Genomic DNA, 16,171 nt, shown 5'->3' on the forward strand with positions numbered 1-16,171 from the left:
ATAACTAAAAGAATACTATTGAAATATATATAAAAAACCCGAAGAAGCCAGTATAAGCCACCTCTCTTGGTATTTCAGATCAGGAAAGAGATAAATAAATCAGATAAATTATAAATAAATACTTAATCTGTAAATAAAAACCACAGGGATAGAGATACCTAATATAATCCCTTATAGACTAAGATAAGCAAGAAAGAGTAGAATAAGAATTTATCTATGAAATCTATGCATACCTACTATATAGACACCAAGGAATTATAAAAACAGTAAAACGACTTTAAGAACTAGGCTACTGCTATTTTAAAAAGGGATAAGTCGAAAAAGTTATAAGATAATGCAATTTATATGCAAAAATAAAAGCGCAAAGACATAAACCTTATAGATAACTATAACCCTTACTAGTAGTATAATAACCTTAGGACTTAATTATAATAGACTTTATAACTAAACTACCTTTATTAAAAGAACCCTTAACTAGAATCTTTTATAATAGTATTATAGTTATTATTAACTGACTTATAAAATTCTTATATTATTTACCCTATAAAGAAGTAATAGATACAGAAGAACTTTCTTATGTTTTTTATTAATATATTATTAGTATATATAGCCTACCTATAGAAATCCTTTTGGATAGAGGACCTATATTTGCAGTAACATTTTGGCAATTACTTATGGCATAACTCGGACTAAATTACCAACTTATAATAGCATTCCAACTATAAGTTAATAGATAAACTAAACAAATAAACCAAGTACTTAAACAGTACTTACGGTGTTATATTAACTACAAATAGAATAATTAGGTTAAGAAACTACTAATAGCCTAACTTGCCTATAACACTACATATAACGAAAGTATAAAGCTTATACCAGCTTATGCTAATTTTAGATTCACACCAAAGGCATACTATAATGCATAATAAGAAAAAGCAGTTAACCTAGCTGCTATACTTAAAAGTAATAACCTTAAAAACCTATACAAAGAAATAAAAATAGAACTCGAATTTATTAGAAAATATATAAAAAACTACTATAATCTAAAACAGTTAAAGGGACTAACCTTTTTAAAGGGAGATATAGTCTACCTAGCTATAAAAAACATTAAAACAGACTAACTAACTTATAAATTAGACTATAAATTTATTAGACCCTATAAAGTACTATAGAAAATTTCAGAAAATAACTATAAACTAGACCTACTACCGAAAGTTAGATTCTATCTGGTCTTTTATATTTTACTACTCGAATTAGCAGCAAATATAATATAAGTTAAAATAAGTAATAAACTATAAGAAATCTTAGGAATAGAAGTCTATAAAGCAGAGGCTATTAGAGACACCTATAAGGTTAACAGTTAAAGAGAATACCTAGTAAAATAGAAAGACTACCTAGAAAATGAAAATACATAGAAACCTCTAAAACACCTTGTTAATGCCTAATAACTCCTAAAGAATTTTCACTAACGTTAAATAAAGGAGAAGCATTAAGAAAATCATCGCCTAAACCTAAAGCAGACTAATTAATATTATTAGGAATATAATCCACCTAAAGATCTTAGAGTAATGCATCTTTATGCGCGTCTAGACCAGATAAGATCTTATCTTACTAATCTACTTCCTAAAGACTACAATAAGTAGCCTTAAAACGCTTTTCTTTTATATAGTTATAAATTTTGCAAATCCTTAATAAATAACTAGCAGCCAAAGCTAAATAAGACTATAGCGCTGCTATCTCCTTATAGAGCTTAAGAAGATCCTTACTTACTTTATCTTTATTATTTTCTAATTTCTTCTCTTATTTTATTAAATTTATAACTACTAGAGTTAATAAGAAAACTAAATAAAATAATATATAATAACTTACAGGAAGATGCAATATAAGTACTATTATAAGATTTCTTAGCTTAGATATACTTACTATAATAAGCAGAATTAGCAGATATTAGATATTTCTTGCCTAACTAAAAACAATAAGTATAAGGCATATTAGCTTCTTTATTAGTAAACTTAATAGAAAGTATAAGTATTTAGATTTTATAACCCTTGTAAGATAACTGCTTAAATACATAGTTAGATATTGCAAGATATAATAATAAAAGGTTTAAGTTAGACCTTACCGAAAGAAGACTGATATTAGTTAGGATAACAGGCCTTGAGGATAAGACCACCGGAGAGGAGAGATTATATTATAATCCTAGCGGTTATATTATATATACCTTATAATAATCTCCACCTTAATAACTAACCAGAACAGGACCGATAAATATAGGACCAATGGCGCTCTAGGACCGCGTCGTTCTAGGACCGATGACGACCTTAAGTCGTATTACTCCTATACTATCACCTCTAGTATATAGAACATATTTATTTGCACTTTTATAGATCTTAGCTTACTAGCTATCAATAAAACTTCTTTATATTAATTAAGCCTAATATGCATTAAGTCTACCATTAAGAGACGTAACACTTCGACAAGCTTAGCATCACGCCCTATGCAATCTGCCAACAATAAACCTAGCACGGCTTAGTTTATCTACAGTTGGAAACCAACCGTCACAAGCAGAGCTCCTTATATATATATAGAGCATTAGATCCTTGTCAGGGAAGCTAAACCGATTAGGGCTACCCTACTTTTGACAGTCACCCGTGATAGTAGGAAAAGGCTTGAGCAGTTCTCTGAGTCTCTGAACAACAAGAAAGATATCTAAAATGTCGTCAACACGGAAGATGAGTACAGCAATCCAATATTGCAAACCCAATAATACAGAGTCAGAATATGACCTTGTCGAGGTTGAAGCAGACGCACAGTCCAAAGCTGGTGATGGCTCCAGTGACGACAGTGGCAGCGAGGATGAAGATGGAGATGAGGAGGGGGAGAAAGTCTCAGTGAAAGACATGCTCACTCAAGTTCTCAAAGAAATTCGCAACGGAGAACTCGACCTCACCGACAGTAAGAAGCTCGCTGCTTTCGCTACCCATCGGGGACCGGATCTTGCCCGCCAGACTGGAGATAAAGATCAGCCGACAGCTCTTCACATCATGGCAAAGGAAGACAAGAAGTCACTTCCTAACCTCGATGAGAAAATGGAGCCCCTCGTCAAGTTTCTCTGTCAGCAGAAGAATTATCTCGAGATCAAAGATCGTTCTGGCCACACATCATTATTCCTCGCTATCGAACAGAGGAAGATAATGGTGCAGTGGATGTGCGATTCGCACCCTGACATAAGCAACATCATCTCCATCGTCGGAAGCAAGGGTATGAATTGCCTTCATATCGGCATTAACAAGAGAATCAAGTTCCTTGATCTACTCATAGAGAGAGCAAAACCCGAGGCATTTGCGGCAAAAGATGATAATGGGAACACTCCACTTCATCTTGCTGTCGACTATGATAATTGCAAGCGAGAGCAGCTCGAATATGTCAAGATGGTGTTGGAGAAGGGCGATAGGGCAATATTCAGTAGTACGAATGGGGACTTCAACAAGGCGAATCTCTCTCCTTACAGGTGCCACAAAGAAAGTGTCAGAAAGGGCCGAAAGAAAGCGGCGGGAGGAGCAGAGAAGCCTGGCAAAGAAACAGAATCTGTTCCAAATCGAGGCATCTCGTCATATATACCGCCTATTCTTTCAGCTGACGGCTCGACGCGGCCCGAAACGCGGGACAGAATACAGGTCGATCACCGAACCAAATATGGAGGCAGTATCCCCATCCAGGCTTCTGTGCCTATGGCCTCAACAGTCCCGAGTGTTATTCCGGATTCTGCAGACTCCAAGAAGGTTCCCCGAGACTCTGACGCTTCCAAGTCCAAGAAGGGCAAAAAGAGTGGTAGCAAGTCAGATCCAGTGGATGAGACCATTGTGAAAGGGGTTGAACGCTTGCTCAAGTTGCACTATTTGAGATCCCGGGACTCCACTGACGCCATGGAGATCTTGTATGGAAAGAATGCCCCCTCAGGTAGGCTAATCCTCACTTTCAACATCACTTATTGTATGAACTATGTTTGACATATTCTAGACAAGGAGCTTAGCTTTGACCTTTATGGCATGATGCATCCAGATGAAAGTCTCACTCAAAAGGGACTCGCTAACCTTCTGCGCATCATCAAGTTTGAGGACACTCTTCAATACGTTTGGATCCCCAGAATCACCGTCGAGGAGCCTCAGCAAAGTAAGTCGAGGACCTCCATGCGCAAACAAGTCAAGCCGGTACCGGATGGGGCTGGTAGGTCGGACTTGGTACACATATTCGACCAGCTCCGCAACAAAGGCGTTGAGACTGTCTTACGTGTCTTTGTTCAAGACTCTGATCCCGATTCCCCATCTCACAGTGATGAGGCCATTGAGAAGGCACTTCAAGGCATGGGTGTTGAGGTCTGGGATTGGAACAAGACAGACTTGTGCACTGAAGTCATCGTCACCGCGGCGCCTAAGGCACGAGAGGTTCATCTCTATTGGAGCGGTAACAATGCTGTCCTCAGAGGCTGGAGCGAAGCAGGAGGCTTGGCAAAGTTACCTGAACTGGGGCTCGTCAAACTTCATATCCAGCAAGTGAGTCTTCCTTCGCAATAAACATATGGCAATATACTGACATTACAAGGGCCTTGAAACGTCCGCCCGAACTGAAGACAACGTGAATGAGTTCCAGAATAGGATGAAGCTACTCTGTCCCAATGTCGAAGTGGAACTTGAGTGGCCAAACATGCACCGAAGACGAACTGACAAGACCCCCGCACGCGCTGAAGAAGTCGCAGAACACACCACCAAGCACGAGTGGATTCAGTGCATGACAGACTTTAAAAGGCTGATCTTTGAAGCCGAGGCAAACTATCCTATGGCCCCTGGGACCAAAGTCAGCGAGAATATCGAGCCGATCCAGGTTGCTATCATCGATGACGGAGTTGACATGAAGGATCTTGACTACCATTTCACGGGTGGCAGAAGCTTTTGCGTACGTTCTGAACATCGAGGTCTCCTCGATCCATACTATATGTCTCGAACTGGGCACGGAACTATCATGGCGAAGAACATCCACCTCATGTGTCCACATGCATCTCTCTTTATATTAAGACTTGAGGATACTCCTTCTGAAGACGGGACTAAGCTGAACATCACCGCTAGAAGTGCTGCAAAGGCATCCCACCAGCTAAACGCGATAGGTGAAGATGACTAACTTCAATAGGCCATTCGTGCAGCGATAGTACAAGGGGTCCAGATCATTTCCATGTCGTGGACCATCGATCCACCCAAGGACGACAGAGAAAGACAAGACCTCGAAAACGCCGTCGTCGAGGCTGCCAACGCCAACATCCTCATGTTCTGCTCAGCAAGGGACAAAGGAGTCCACAACGCCCCAACATACCCCTCCAATGCAACAGGCAAGATATTCACCATCGGCGCCGCAAACTCCTCAGGCGCAAGTGTAGACTACGTTGGCAATGCCTCTGAGCTCAGCTACACCTTTCCCGGCGATAAAGTCGAAGTCGACAGCGGTCGAACTCCCCCAGAGATCGTGGACGGGTCATCTGTAGCGACTGCACTAGCAGCTGGTCTAGCAGCCCTGATTCTCTACTGTATCCAAGTTAGGATCTTTCTTGCGAAGGATTATGAGAAGCAAAAGGCTGGTGAGGCTTATAAGAAGGTGAAGCAGCACGAAGGAATGGTGAAGGCGTTTGACGCTATTGAAACAACGAAGGAGAGTAATCACAAGTTTCTCAAGGTCTGGGAGGTTTTTGGAAAGCATGTTGAGCAGAAGAATGAGAAGCCACAAGGAGAATGGCTTGGATTGGTTGCCGAGGTTGGAACGAGGCTGTGTTATAATATCTACTAGGTATACTATACTACCTCTTGAAACTCAACAGATTAACTGGTAGTCAGAGCGCATGGTATCTCAATGGGATCAATCCACATCGGTTGAGAGTTTCCGCCACCTAAGATTCGAGTGGATATTAACGCTTAATTACCCTAATTAGGCAGGTCTAATTCTGCGGCTCTGATGCCGATCTTCATTCACTAGTCTATAATCGGATAAGTAAGGCAAGGTATTCTGCATTAGGCTAGAAGACACAGCTCAAATGAATCAATGCCATATGGCTTAAGGACCTATAAGGCGTTCCGAATCTCATGAATTGAGTGTTATTGGCGATGCAGCCAATCATCGAAGTGAAAGGAGCTGCCGAGTATGGTTTAGCCTAGTTACTTGCTGACATGTTTTCTGCGCGCCTTAGTTAAGACATCCAAGGGCCTTGAATTGATTGGCTGGCCCAGAAGCTAACTCAACATAAATGCGACCGAGACCTGCAAATTGCTCCATCCTCGATTACTTGTCACCTCAGACACCTTCATCACAGCTTTCTTCACGCTTTAACTCTTTTCTCTTCTTTATAGTCAACTGCCATCACCATGCCGACCTTTCAAGAAATAGCAGCCGCTTCAGTGCAGTCGCGAAGTCGCATTCGTCATCACATCTACCAAACGCCTCTCATCCCCGCCAAGAAGATCGGCCGTGATCTCAAAGCAAACGTCCTATTCAAAGCTGAGAACTTTCAACTTACCGGGTCTTTCAAAGTCCGAGGTGCCATGTCCAAGCTGTCAGCACCAGGACAAGGTCGATTGATCACTGCTTCATCTGGCAACCACGGCATCGGCTGCGCTTTGGCATCGCAGACTCTATCCAAAGATCTCACAGTCGTCCTTCCCGAGATTGTCATTCCTGCCAAGCTGAATGCTATTAAGTCATATGGCGTCGACGTGATTCTTCACGGCGTTGAGGCTGGTCTCTCTGAACAACATGCACAGAAGCTTGCAGCCTCGGGTGATTATACTTACGTATCACCTTACAACGACCCCGATATCATTGCTGGTCAGGGAACCATTGGCCTTGAACTTCTTGAGCAATGTGACCATATCGACAACATCTTTATCTCCCTGGGCGGTGGTGGTCTTATCAGTGGCATCGGATCCGTCCTCAAAGCAAACAACCCACGCATCAAAGTCTACGGTGTTTCAGCGATTAATTCAAAAGCTCTAGCTGCATCAATGGCTGCAGGACATGTCGTTGAAACAGAGCATCTTCCCACTTTGGCAGAAGCTGTTGCCGGTGGCATCGATGAGAACACTATAACACTTGGACTGGCAAATGCAGTTGTTGATGAATTGATTGACTGCAATGAAGACGATATTAAGGAGGCATTGAAAGAACTTGCTTGGTCTGAGAGCATGATTGTTGAAGGGTCTGCAGCTTTGGCTCTTGCTGGCTTTAACAAGGTCGCTTCGAAACTAGCCGGGCAAACCAGTGTTGTACTCCTCTGCGGGTCGAATTACGATCAATCCGCGATCAGCAAGATAATCTCTCAGCCATAAACAAGCCAAATAAGAGAACCTTTCACTTTTGCCATCACACGCCTGGCAACATTGAATTATGTTTGACGCGAACTGCTTTAATCTTCCCCGTGGTTGAAGGTCTTCTGAGTAACTATTGAGACAGGTTCTCCTTGGACATTGTTCGAAGTACTGGCCGCGCAGTGGTATCTTGGCTTGGCTCATGGTTATATAGTGAGAATCGGCTATCAGAGCGGTGCTGCAGAGTCTAGGTACTTCTATCTTTAGACTCCTTCGTTAGTATAGAGAACTCGCAGCCTGTTGTTCGAGTTATCATCTTGTGTTGACGTTCTCTTGAGACGATTGGATGGTTACGATGACGGTTACATATATACGTGACTGTCTTCCTGGCGGTTTTCCCCTTGGTTGACCTTCCAGTTATAAACGCGTAGCCCCTGGTGGCTGCCCAGGCGTTAATCGCTTTAAAAATGCCTGCTGTGACTTGAACTTGCCCTCGGGAGGAAGGCAGTCACCAGGAAACAGTTCTGAACTATGAGACTGACCATTGTCTATATGAAAAGAATCGTGGCGAGCATGTAATCTTGACACGATTACTAGCGAGTGCAGTTATCGGGATCTATAGTCCAGATCATCCTGTCCGAGCATATCTTAATGCAATTTCCCTCATCTAAAGCAAGCCCCTATGATAAATTAGTCTTACCTTAGCTATCTTATCATAGCCAATTTAAGGTTTCTTAAAACCTTATTCTTAGGTGTAAGCAGCCCGTTGTCATAGCAGTTAAACGCTCAAGGCAGCGGGAGACAGTCCGATTACAGAAAAAGCTAGACCGAATATGGAAATTGGGACGGGTATCCATCTTTATATTGGCCACCGGCAGTTCTGGCAGTTTCGGCAGTTTTCCGTCCAAATGAAGAGCAGTTGTTCTATCTGGGGTTTCTTACCATTGTAAATATCTCCTCGCCTGTATTAAGGCTCCGGTAGGGTTACTACAGGGACATCTGGCCAATGGAACTACAAAATACGAATGGCAGATTATTTCCTACCTAAACTGCCCTACGATAAAAGTTCCAATAATATTTTGAGTTACGCATCGCGACATCAAACTGCTTACATCCCCACCTTAATCAATGCATCGTCGGGCTCGCATGGACCTATCCTGTGACAAGGGTGATGTGGGACGGACTACGTAGACAATCCTAAAAAACCCTCCGGTCGGAGATTGCAATTGCATTATGAACCTGGCTTAGAAGAAATGGATGCAGTCCTTAGCAAGGAAAGCTCAGGTTTTCATAATTCAGCTCACCTTACCGCGCTCACCTCATCACGTTTATTAAGAATTTTCCAAGAAACCTAGCATGAAAAGTCTAAAAGAGATTTAACTGGAATTTCATATAAACCTACAGGCGAGATAGTCAAGTTTATTTAATTAATTGCCACTTTAAACTTTATTTATTCCTGTACAAACTAAATCGTAATTGGAGTAGACTGAGAAAGCGCAATATCTCGATCGTCAAGGGTCCCCTTTTTAGAAAGTTGGACGATTGTTTTAAGCACGCCACCAGGCGCCCTGATATAAGTGAGTCAGTTCTTGATGCTGTGAAACTTAAAAGGACAGTACTCTCCTTCCATCTCACTCCAACTGAAGGATATTTCTTATCCACATAAACACAACGCCCAAAATCAGGAGCCGGTCGGCCTGAGAAACATAAAATATGAGCATCATCTTCTCCCCTGTCAAGGTTGCCGGCATGCCCGGATATCAGCGCCATTGGCTGATCATGGCCCTTTTCTTTGGTACTTCATTCCTGGTTCTATGGAGCAACTACACCAAGTTCAAACTGGGTGGCATCACCTTCCTTGAGGGCACCATCTTATTCTGCACCTTCATTTGCACGTTCCAGCCCATTGTCGCTTCTTGGAGTGCCGTCATCGGCCTGTTGGTCATGGCTCTTGGCAATGCAGAAAAATCTGTCTATCCTTACTTCGACGCCAAAGGACCCCTCCCAGAACTCAGGTCCAGAACAGCCCTCGTTATCTTCATGCGCAATGAAGACCCAAGCTCAATATTCGACCGCCTCCTCGAGATGCAGAAGAGCTTGTCTCAAATAGGCCGCCTTCAACACTTCAGGTTCGTCTTGCTTAGCGATACGACCCTCCCGGAGGTGATGTGCATGGAAGACGAAGGCTTTGCGCGCATCAAAGACAATATCGGCATAGGCACTTATCAAACCCCCTTTTACCGCCGCCGCAGCAAGAATATTGGTTATAAGGGTGGAAACATGTACGACTACGCCGAAAAGCACAGCAAAGGCGACGAGTTTTTTGTTCCACTCGACTCGGATAGCGTTATGTCTGGAGACATGCTGGTTCGTATAGTATCTAGCATGGAGAAGTGCCCTCAAATCGGCCTACTCCAAACTGCGTTTATTGGCACGCCAGCAGTGAGTGCTTTTGCACGTCTCATGCAATTCGGCAGCCGCTATTACCTGCCCGTTAACTACCTCGGCCTTAGCTGGTGGGCCAACGACTGTGCGCTTTTCTGGGGTCATAATGCAATTATCCGCACCAGGGCTTTCCAGGAGCATTGTAAGCTGCCGGTTCTCTCGGGAAAACCACCCCTTGGGGGGCACATTATGAGCCACGATATCGTAGAAACCATGTTCATGCGCCGCGCTGGCTACGAGTGCCGGCTACTGCCGATTACAACCGAGAGTTACGAAACGTTTCCGCCGACTTTGATTGAAGCCATGAATAGGCAGAACCGATGGTTCCAGGGAGACATGCAATATTTTTTCCTGCTCAAGGAGCCAGGGCTCAGCCTCATTAATCGCTTCCAGGTGTGTCGGATCCTTGCCAAATCTCTGAGCCCGATGGCTTGGTTTGTCATGACTTTGGCTTTCAATATTAGATCGCGAGTAGAAAACCCTGGCGCCTCCAGAGTCGGCGTCAGCGTTCTCTCGCAATGGTTCATTTTCAGACTCTTGCCCAAAATTGCCGCTTTCCTCACTGTTGTGGCAAATCCGTCCGAAATCAAGCGCTATGGTGGCATCTTCCGCTTTGTCACCTCCATCGTCCTAGAGTATGTCATCACGTCAATTGTCTCAACGGCGGCTACTGTCAGCATGACACTGTTTTTCTGCGGCTTGCTTCGGGGCATATCTATCAAATGGGACGCCCAGAATCGCGATCGACTTGGCCTCAGCTGGCGCCATACATTTCGAGTCTTCTGGGTGGAAAACCTGATCGGCCTCGGAACTATCTGGCTAATAATTACCCAAGATACATCACATAGGCTTCTTTCCTTGGCCATCAGCCTCTTTCTTCTAGTTCCCATTACTGTACTTACCGCGTCGCCACGTCTGAGTTCTCTTATCACCCGCCTGCGCCTATTCACAACCCCTGACGAGAATCCAGTATCGCCAGTGCTATCTAGACTAGTGGCACCGGAAATTATTACTATATCTAAGGCTAAGGCAAAGGCAATGGAAAAAGCTTTATAATAATTTAATGCTCTAGGCTTGTTTTATTATAGAGATTTCATTTATTACAATAGTGATAATTATAGCTTTTAAGGCCTGCAGCCACTCTGATGCCTTGGAAATCGACGGCACTCCTGAGCGCAAGCCTGCTTGGCCGACCACTTGTCTTATCACTTCCCCTGGAGCCAACCTCTGGACCATGAATATAATAAATAGTAGGTTAGATTTCTAGGGTTTTCGTAAGCCTGGTACTGTTGAGTTATGTTTAACATAAATTCATAGTCTCCCCCCCGTGGTCTTGGTCTTCTGATAAATAAAACTACTTCGGAATAGGGTTGCTATGTTCTCATTGCAGAACAAATCTGGTAATCGAATCAAGTTCTACTATAATACGTCAAAATTACTATTTGGATCCAACAGCCAGAACGATCGCTCGTTCGCCTCCCATCCGTTCAGTAGGTTCTGTGGGAAAAATTGATCCCAGTCAATGCTGAGGCTTGTGGCCGCTGCCTCCATAGTGGGGACTATCCCAGTAGATGCTCTGGCCATTTCTCCTTCAGCGCCCTACTCAGTGTCAGCTGGTTTCATGTTATGGGTAGCTCATGCTTTTGACTCACCGGCCACCTGTAGATAGCTATTGATTCTTCATCATGGGCCTGAAAACCCGGAGCTTGCTTTGCAGGAATCCTGGGTGCTGATGTCTCATCATATACCCCGATACTCGTACATCTCGGCTGGTTCTCGTGACCCGACAACCATTCCTGCCTGGCCTGATACTCCTGTGTCGCAGATACATCAGATGTAGGATTTATCTGCCGCCTCGTTCGACGTTTTGAAGAATGATTCTAAACCAGATATTATTCATCCCAGTGATGACGCTGCCGTTTCACTGCCCTTGGCAAGTTCCCTCAACATCAAAATCCCCTCTGGCACCTCGATACCTTTTGAACGCAAAGTTGACTCCAGTATCAATTCGCATTCTGATCGTTGTTGACTGTGGGTGTTATCCGCAGGACTGCTCCCTCTGTAATGACAAGCCATGCCACTTTTCTGACATCCTTGACATGGACTAACACCATCACGCTTCGGTTTATTAGACTTGCAGGGTATACATCTAGGAATCTTCAAATCAGCTGATAAGCGCGCAACTGTAGGCTACGTGACTCACGCTCTTCGAACTCGCTTGCGTTCATGATCCGGAACAAGGCGTCTCTTCCGTCTCCCGCCCATCTGCTCAGGGATATCTATATTGTCAGGTAGAAGTTTTATCGGCACGCTTGCCGATATTGTTGACATGGATTCGATACTTGTGAGCCAAAGCAGGGCATCCACGATCCGAGTTCCTGTGGCCATGATCCATTATTATGTGAGGGGGCCAGGTGAGCGAGGTGACCGGCACAGCTAAACCGGGAAGCGTTTCGGAACTTGTTCTGGGTCCGATCCGGTGAAATGGATCCATACGTGGCGAACCCATGGGGAATCGTACATAGTAGTGTTGAGAATGGTCGAATGATTAATTGAGGGGGGATTCAGAAACATCTAACATTATATTTTAGCCAGATTTCTTGGGATGACAGAGCCTGGATTAAGGTTACTGTATTGCAACTTTCATCAGGGCAGACCTATTGCTGATTTCTCATGCCAAGCGAGACACGATACCTTTTCTTCAAGGACATCAATAAAATTCATCGTAATTGAGCAATTGGTAACTGCATAGCATGCTCGCAAATCCAAGAACGAAACTTAATGAGCTCTGTAAAATGTCCTCCTGGCTTATTGTTCTGGTTCTACGAATGACTTTGTAAAGCCAGTGATGACCCTCTCGATCCTACTATGGCTTTCTGTTAATTGTAACAGGCAATTCCTTAACACTGCTAAATGCAATATGGCCTCCTTTGATAACTGCAAGCAACTTCTCCTTGCTGTCAAAGTCTGTAATATCCACCAGAGGATTCTCCGTCAGAACTACCATGTCAGCCATAAAGCCCTCCTTTGTCTGACCAATCCGATCCTCTCGACGCATCATTTTAGCAGTCTACGGTGGCACTGCGAAGAATTGCCAACAGCGGCAGCACTTGAGATCGTATTGTAAACTCTCTTCGTTGGAACTGATGCATCACAGCAATGAGATCTGAGCCGAAACATGTCGTCACGTCAGCTTCGTAGGCAACTTTCAGAGCGTTCAAGCCCGAACCTAGAACGGCTGCATTTCTTTTTGGAACAGTCCTCGTTCAGAAACTGGTCGTAGGGAGGCGTGGCCATAGCATCGTGGGTGACCAAGGTAGGGGTAAGATAGATACCCTTTGCGGCCATGAGCTCTGCAAGGTCCTTGTCTAGGAAATATCCGTGCTCGATTCCAAGAACGCCGTTGTTGATCATATGCCGCATGGCTCGAATGGTGTACGCGTGGGCGGTAACACATGTGTCGTAGCTCGCGGTTGTGTGCACCATGGCTGAGAGTTCCTCATCAAGGAACTGAGGGTGAGCCAAGTTGTTGAGACGACTTGCGACGCCGCCTCCACTCATAATCTTGATGAAATCCGCGCTTTTGCTAATCTCATCTCATACAGCAACTGAGCACTCTGTTGGGCCATCGTAAAGACATCCAGTACCTGATCTATGCCCAGCACAACACTTGGTAGTGGGATCCTCATCCGAGAAAGTGGCTCGTTAGCCTCCATGCCCTCCGGTCTGAGACAGAGCGTGTCCCGCGATGAGCCACTCGTCAATAGCATCTTTGAGTGATCCATCTGCACCACCACAGTCCCGGGCCATAGTGAAGCCCCTCTGCAGCATCTCGCGAGCCAAGAAGGTTGTGCGGAGATTGTTCATTAACGCAGGAATGTTCTTACATGTACTTTTGAGGTCTGCCTCGCCAGTTGTTGCAGTAACGTGTACATGGTCGTCGATGAGGCCGGGGCATACGTATTTGCCCCCAAGATCGATAGACTGTATGCCATCGTGGGGGAGCTGGCAGACAGAAACCTCCACGAAAATGCCTCCCGATACTGTGATGGTCGTATTCTCAGTCACCCTTCCCTCAACTGGATCTATGAGCTTCACATTGGTGAGATTGAATGGGGCATTTTGTGGTAGGACCCAGGTTTGTCTCCTACAATGCTCTGAGGTTGAGATTGAGGTTTGATAACGCTGGTGATTGCGGTCATCTTGATGAGAGTGGAAAATGATGTGATTGTCAAAGCTGAGTAGAAGTGATACGAAACCACGATATACTACCAGTCAGCCAACTCTATATAAGTTGCCAATCATTGGCTCTCGATACAGAGCCGAGACGCGTCTATTAAAAGTATCGGGCGCGCGTACCCGATTAATAGAGATCTCATTACGGCTCCAGATCCGCCACCGTCCATAGTTCAACCGGCACGTTACAATTAATCGTCGATCCGAGAACCTAGAAATTTTTATCACAAACGTCGGGTACGTGTACCCGAATGGCGGGGGTTCTCATGACATCCATATCAGCAACCACTTAGCCATGACTAGCCTAGCAAATAATAATCCGGGAAAAGTAGACTCGGATATAAGACGACATCTTCTAATCCGCATTCTAACATATTTCTTTTCAAAATTGAATTCCAACATTCTCATTTTCATCTAAAGTTCATCGGCGACCAAGGTTATCTCATCTTCCAACATGACAAAAGACGTACTGGAGAAGATGAACACCAAGACTCCCAGCTTCGATCTTGGCATGGCCGAAGAAGCTGACGTTGGGTATACACCAGAGGAAGAGAGGCGTGTGTTTAGGAAGATTGACCATGTTGTTCTTTCTCTGATGTCTTGTGTTGAGTTTCTCCAATGTCAGCCTCCCAACCGAAGCCTTTCAGTATAACATGCTAAGATTACCAAGATCTCGACAAACAGTCCATCGGCTATGCTGCCGTCTTCAATCTGCGGTCTATTACTCCGGAAATAACGAGCCTAGGGACATAATTGCTTACGGAGCGAGGCGTCAGGCTTTAGGCTTTTGCTTTTTGATGTGTTTTGATCAAGCAAATGGTATATTTATTCCTGGGTAAGTACTGTGAGGAAGACGCGAGTATCTACACAGTGAATGGTAAGCCAGACAATTTCCCTTGATTTTTAGCAACATACAGTTAGAAACGACAACTAATTCATGAGTCTCTCGCGCTTTTCTCTTGTCTTTTTTTATATTCGTACTAGTCAGGGGGTAAATTCGTATAGCGCCAGCCGGCCTTCATTGAACTAGTAACTTTGTTGGTCTAGCAAGTTGCTGCTTCAGACTATTGAGATGCTACTATCAGCCATGATTGCTAGTGTGATTGCTTTTTTGCCTAGACTCAGATGGTAAATTGAGAGTATGTGGGATAATGTTCCCGATTTCTCCTGCTCCCACGCTCGCTTACCTTTCGGTGGAGTTATCTCACAATGGGTCCCAACAAGCTGATAGTTGTTGCATTTGCAACACTCGCTTCGTTGATAACAGTCGATGCAGGGCCGTGCCGACCATCGCCAACCTCGGTTGTTACAACTTCCGCTTCCCAGTCTGCTTCTTCCACCTTTTTGGCCGAGACCAGCGCCCGATCCCTCACTGCCTCCGAGGCTAGCAGTGTGATTACCGAGAGCGAGTCTACGTTGACGACAGCCGAGAGCACGACAACGACCACAGAGGTTGAGGGCGTGACTACAACGACCGCTGAGAGCGAAAAAGCAACAACGACCGTTAGCACTGAGACTACCATCAGCGCCGAAACCTCGACAATCGCCTCCGAGGCTGAGACATCAACCACGGAGGCTGAGGGTGCAACTACAACAACCGACGAGGGCGAAACATCAACGGTAGCTACCAGCATCGAGACTACTACAGCCATAGCCACCACTGAAAGCTCAACGATCATCTCCGAGACTACCACCGCGACCACCACAACCGCCGAAGGAGAGCCGACTTACCTCATCAACCCCAACTTTGACGATGGAACAACTGCGCCATGGATAGTGGCGCCAAACTCGAATCCTTTCGGTCTCAGTAGCCAGAGTTACCAAGGCCCCGCATCTGGACGACAAGTGTTTGGAGCTGGACCCGGTTACCCGTATTCAAACGTCTTCTACCAAAAGATCGACAAGAAGCTCCTCAAAGCAGGTGCCTACTCGCTCAAAGGCTATGTGCACGTCGACCAGTATATCACCGATGACAGTATCAACGGATGCTCCTATATAGCTGCCAGCTGTGTCGCGGGGCCTCCAGGAAACCCCGAGAATATGTTCGGGACATCGGGGATTAGTGGAAACGCTGGGTTTGAATTGGTACCAGATGATCACAGCCTGCAGTTTTACTGAACAGGACCTGTCTCAGTATGACCAGTTTGGTA

At 44.7% G+C, this 16,171-nt stretch overlaps 9 protein-coding genes across 9 annotated transcripts; 6 read left to right on the top strand and 3 right to left on the bottom strand.

Annotated features, from left to right (window-relative positions):
* Nucleotides 1-2,711: 2,711 nt before the first annotated feature.
* On the top strand, nt 2,712-5,172 carry FOXG_02703 (uncharacterized protein; the record flags this gene model as incomplete). Its single annotated transcript, XM_018380166.1, has 3 exons — nt 2,712-3,957; nt 4,018-4,550; nt 4,600-5,172. The coding sequence occupies 3 exons, from the start codon at nt 2,712-2,714 to the stop codon at nt 5,170-5,172; spliced, it is 2,352 nt and encodes a 783-aa protein (XP_018236376.1).
* Nucleotides 5,173-5,223: 51 nt separating this feature from the next.
* Nucleotides 5,224-5,829, top strand: FOXG_02704 (uncharacterized protein; the record flags this gene model as incomplete). Its single annotated transcript, XM_018380167.1, has 1 exon — nt 5,224-5,829. The coding sequence occupies one exon, from the start codon at nt 5,224-5,226 to the stop codon at nt 5,827-5,829; it is 606 nt and encodes a 201-aa protein (XP_018236377.1).
* A 446-nt stretch (nt 5,830-6,275) lies between these two features.
* FOXG_02705 (uncharacterized protein) lies at nt 6,276-7,639 on the top strand. The gene is made up of 2 exons (XM_018380168.1): nt 6,276-7,469; nt 7,524-7,639. Exon 1 carries the CDS (start codon nt 6,402-6,404, stop codon nt 7,359-7,361), a length of 960 nt encoding a protein of 319 aa, XP_018236378.1. The 5' UTR covers nt 6,276-6,401; the 3' UTR covers nt 7,362-7,469; nt 7,524-7,639.
* Nucleotides 7,640-9,053: 1,414 nt separating this feature from the next.
* FOXG_02706 (uncharacterized protein) lies at nt 9,054-10,841 on the top strand (the record flags this gene model as incomplete). The annotated part of the gene is made up of 1 exon (XM_018380169.1): nt 9,054-10,841. The coding sequence occupies one exon, from the start codon at nt 9,054-9,056 to the stop codon at nt 10,839-10,841; it is 1,788 nt and encodes a 595-aa protein (XP_018236379.1).
* Nucleotides 10,842-12,651: 1,810 nt separating this feature from the next.
* FOXG_18389 (uncharacterized protein) lies at nt 12,652-12,846 on the bottom strand (the record flags this gene model as incomplete). Its single annotated transcript, XM_018398463.1, has 1 exon — nt 12,652-12,846. The coding sequence occupies one exon, from the start codon at nt 12,844-12,846 to the stop codon at nt 12,652-12,654; it is 195 nt and encodes a 64-aa protein (XP_018236380.1).
* Nucleotide 12,847: 1 nt separating this feature from the next.
* Nucleotides 12,848-13,346, bottom strand: FOXG_02707 (uncharacterized protein; the record flags this gene model as incomplete). Its single annotated transcript, XM_018380170.1, has 2 exons — nt 12,848-12,990; nt 13,043-13,346. 2 exons carry the CDS (start codon nt 13,344-13,346, stop codon nt 12,848-12,850), a joined length of 447 nt encoding a protein of 148 aa, XP_018236381.1.
* Nucleotides 13,347-13,490: 144 nt separating this feature from the next.
* Nucleotides 13,491-13,987, bottom strand: FOXG_18390 (uncharacterized protein; the record flags this gene model as incomplete). Its single annotated transcript, XM_018398464.1, has 2 exons — nt 13,491-13,877; nt 13,937-13,987. The coding sequence occupies 2 exons, from the start codon at nt 13,985-13,987 to the stop codon at nt 13,491-13,493; spliced, it is 438 nt and encodes a 145-aa protein (XP_018236382.1).
* A 488-nt stretch (nt 13,988-14,475) lies between these two features.
* On the top strand, nt 14,476-14,774 carry FOXG_18391 (uncharacterized protein; the record flags this gene model as incomplete). The annotated part of the gene is made up of 2 exons (XM_018398465.1): nt 14,476-14,641; nt 14,692-14,774. 2 exons carry the CDS (start codon nt 14,476-14,478, stop codon nt 14,772-14,774), a joined length of 249 nt encoding a protein of 82 aa, XP_018236383.1.
* Nucleotides 14,775-15,230: 456 nt separating this feature from the next.
* FOXG_02708 (uncharacterized protein) lies at nt 15,231-16,139 on the top strand (the record flags this gene model as incomplete). Its single annotated transcript, XM_018380171.1, has 1 exon — nt 15,231-16,139. The coding sequence occupies one exon, from the start codon at nt 15,231-15,233 to the stop codon at nt 16,137-16,139; it is 909 nt and encodes a 302-aa protein (XP_018236384.1).
* Nucleotides 16,140-16,171: the final 32 nt, after the last annotated feature.

This window comes from Fusarium oxysporum, chromosome 8 (genome assembly GCF_000149955.1).
Source record: "Fusarium oxysporum f. sp. lycopersici 4287 chromosome 8, whole genome shotgun sequence".
Lineage (NCBI taxonomy): Eukaryota > Fungi > Ascomycota > Sordariomycetes > Hypocreales > Nectriaceae > Fusarium > Fusarium oxysporum.

Bases quoted from the DNA above. Each gene is read 5' to 3' on its own strand.
- FOXG_02705 (XM_018380168.1), top strand. From the start codon at position 6,402: ATGCCGACCTTTCAAGAAATAGCAGCCGCTTCAGTGCAGTCGCGAAGT.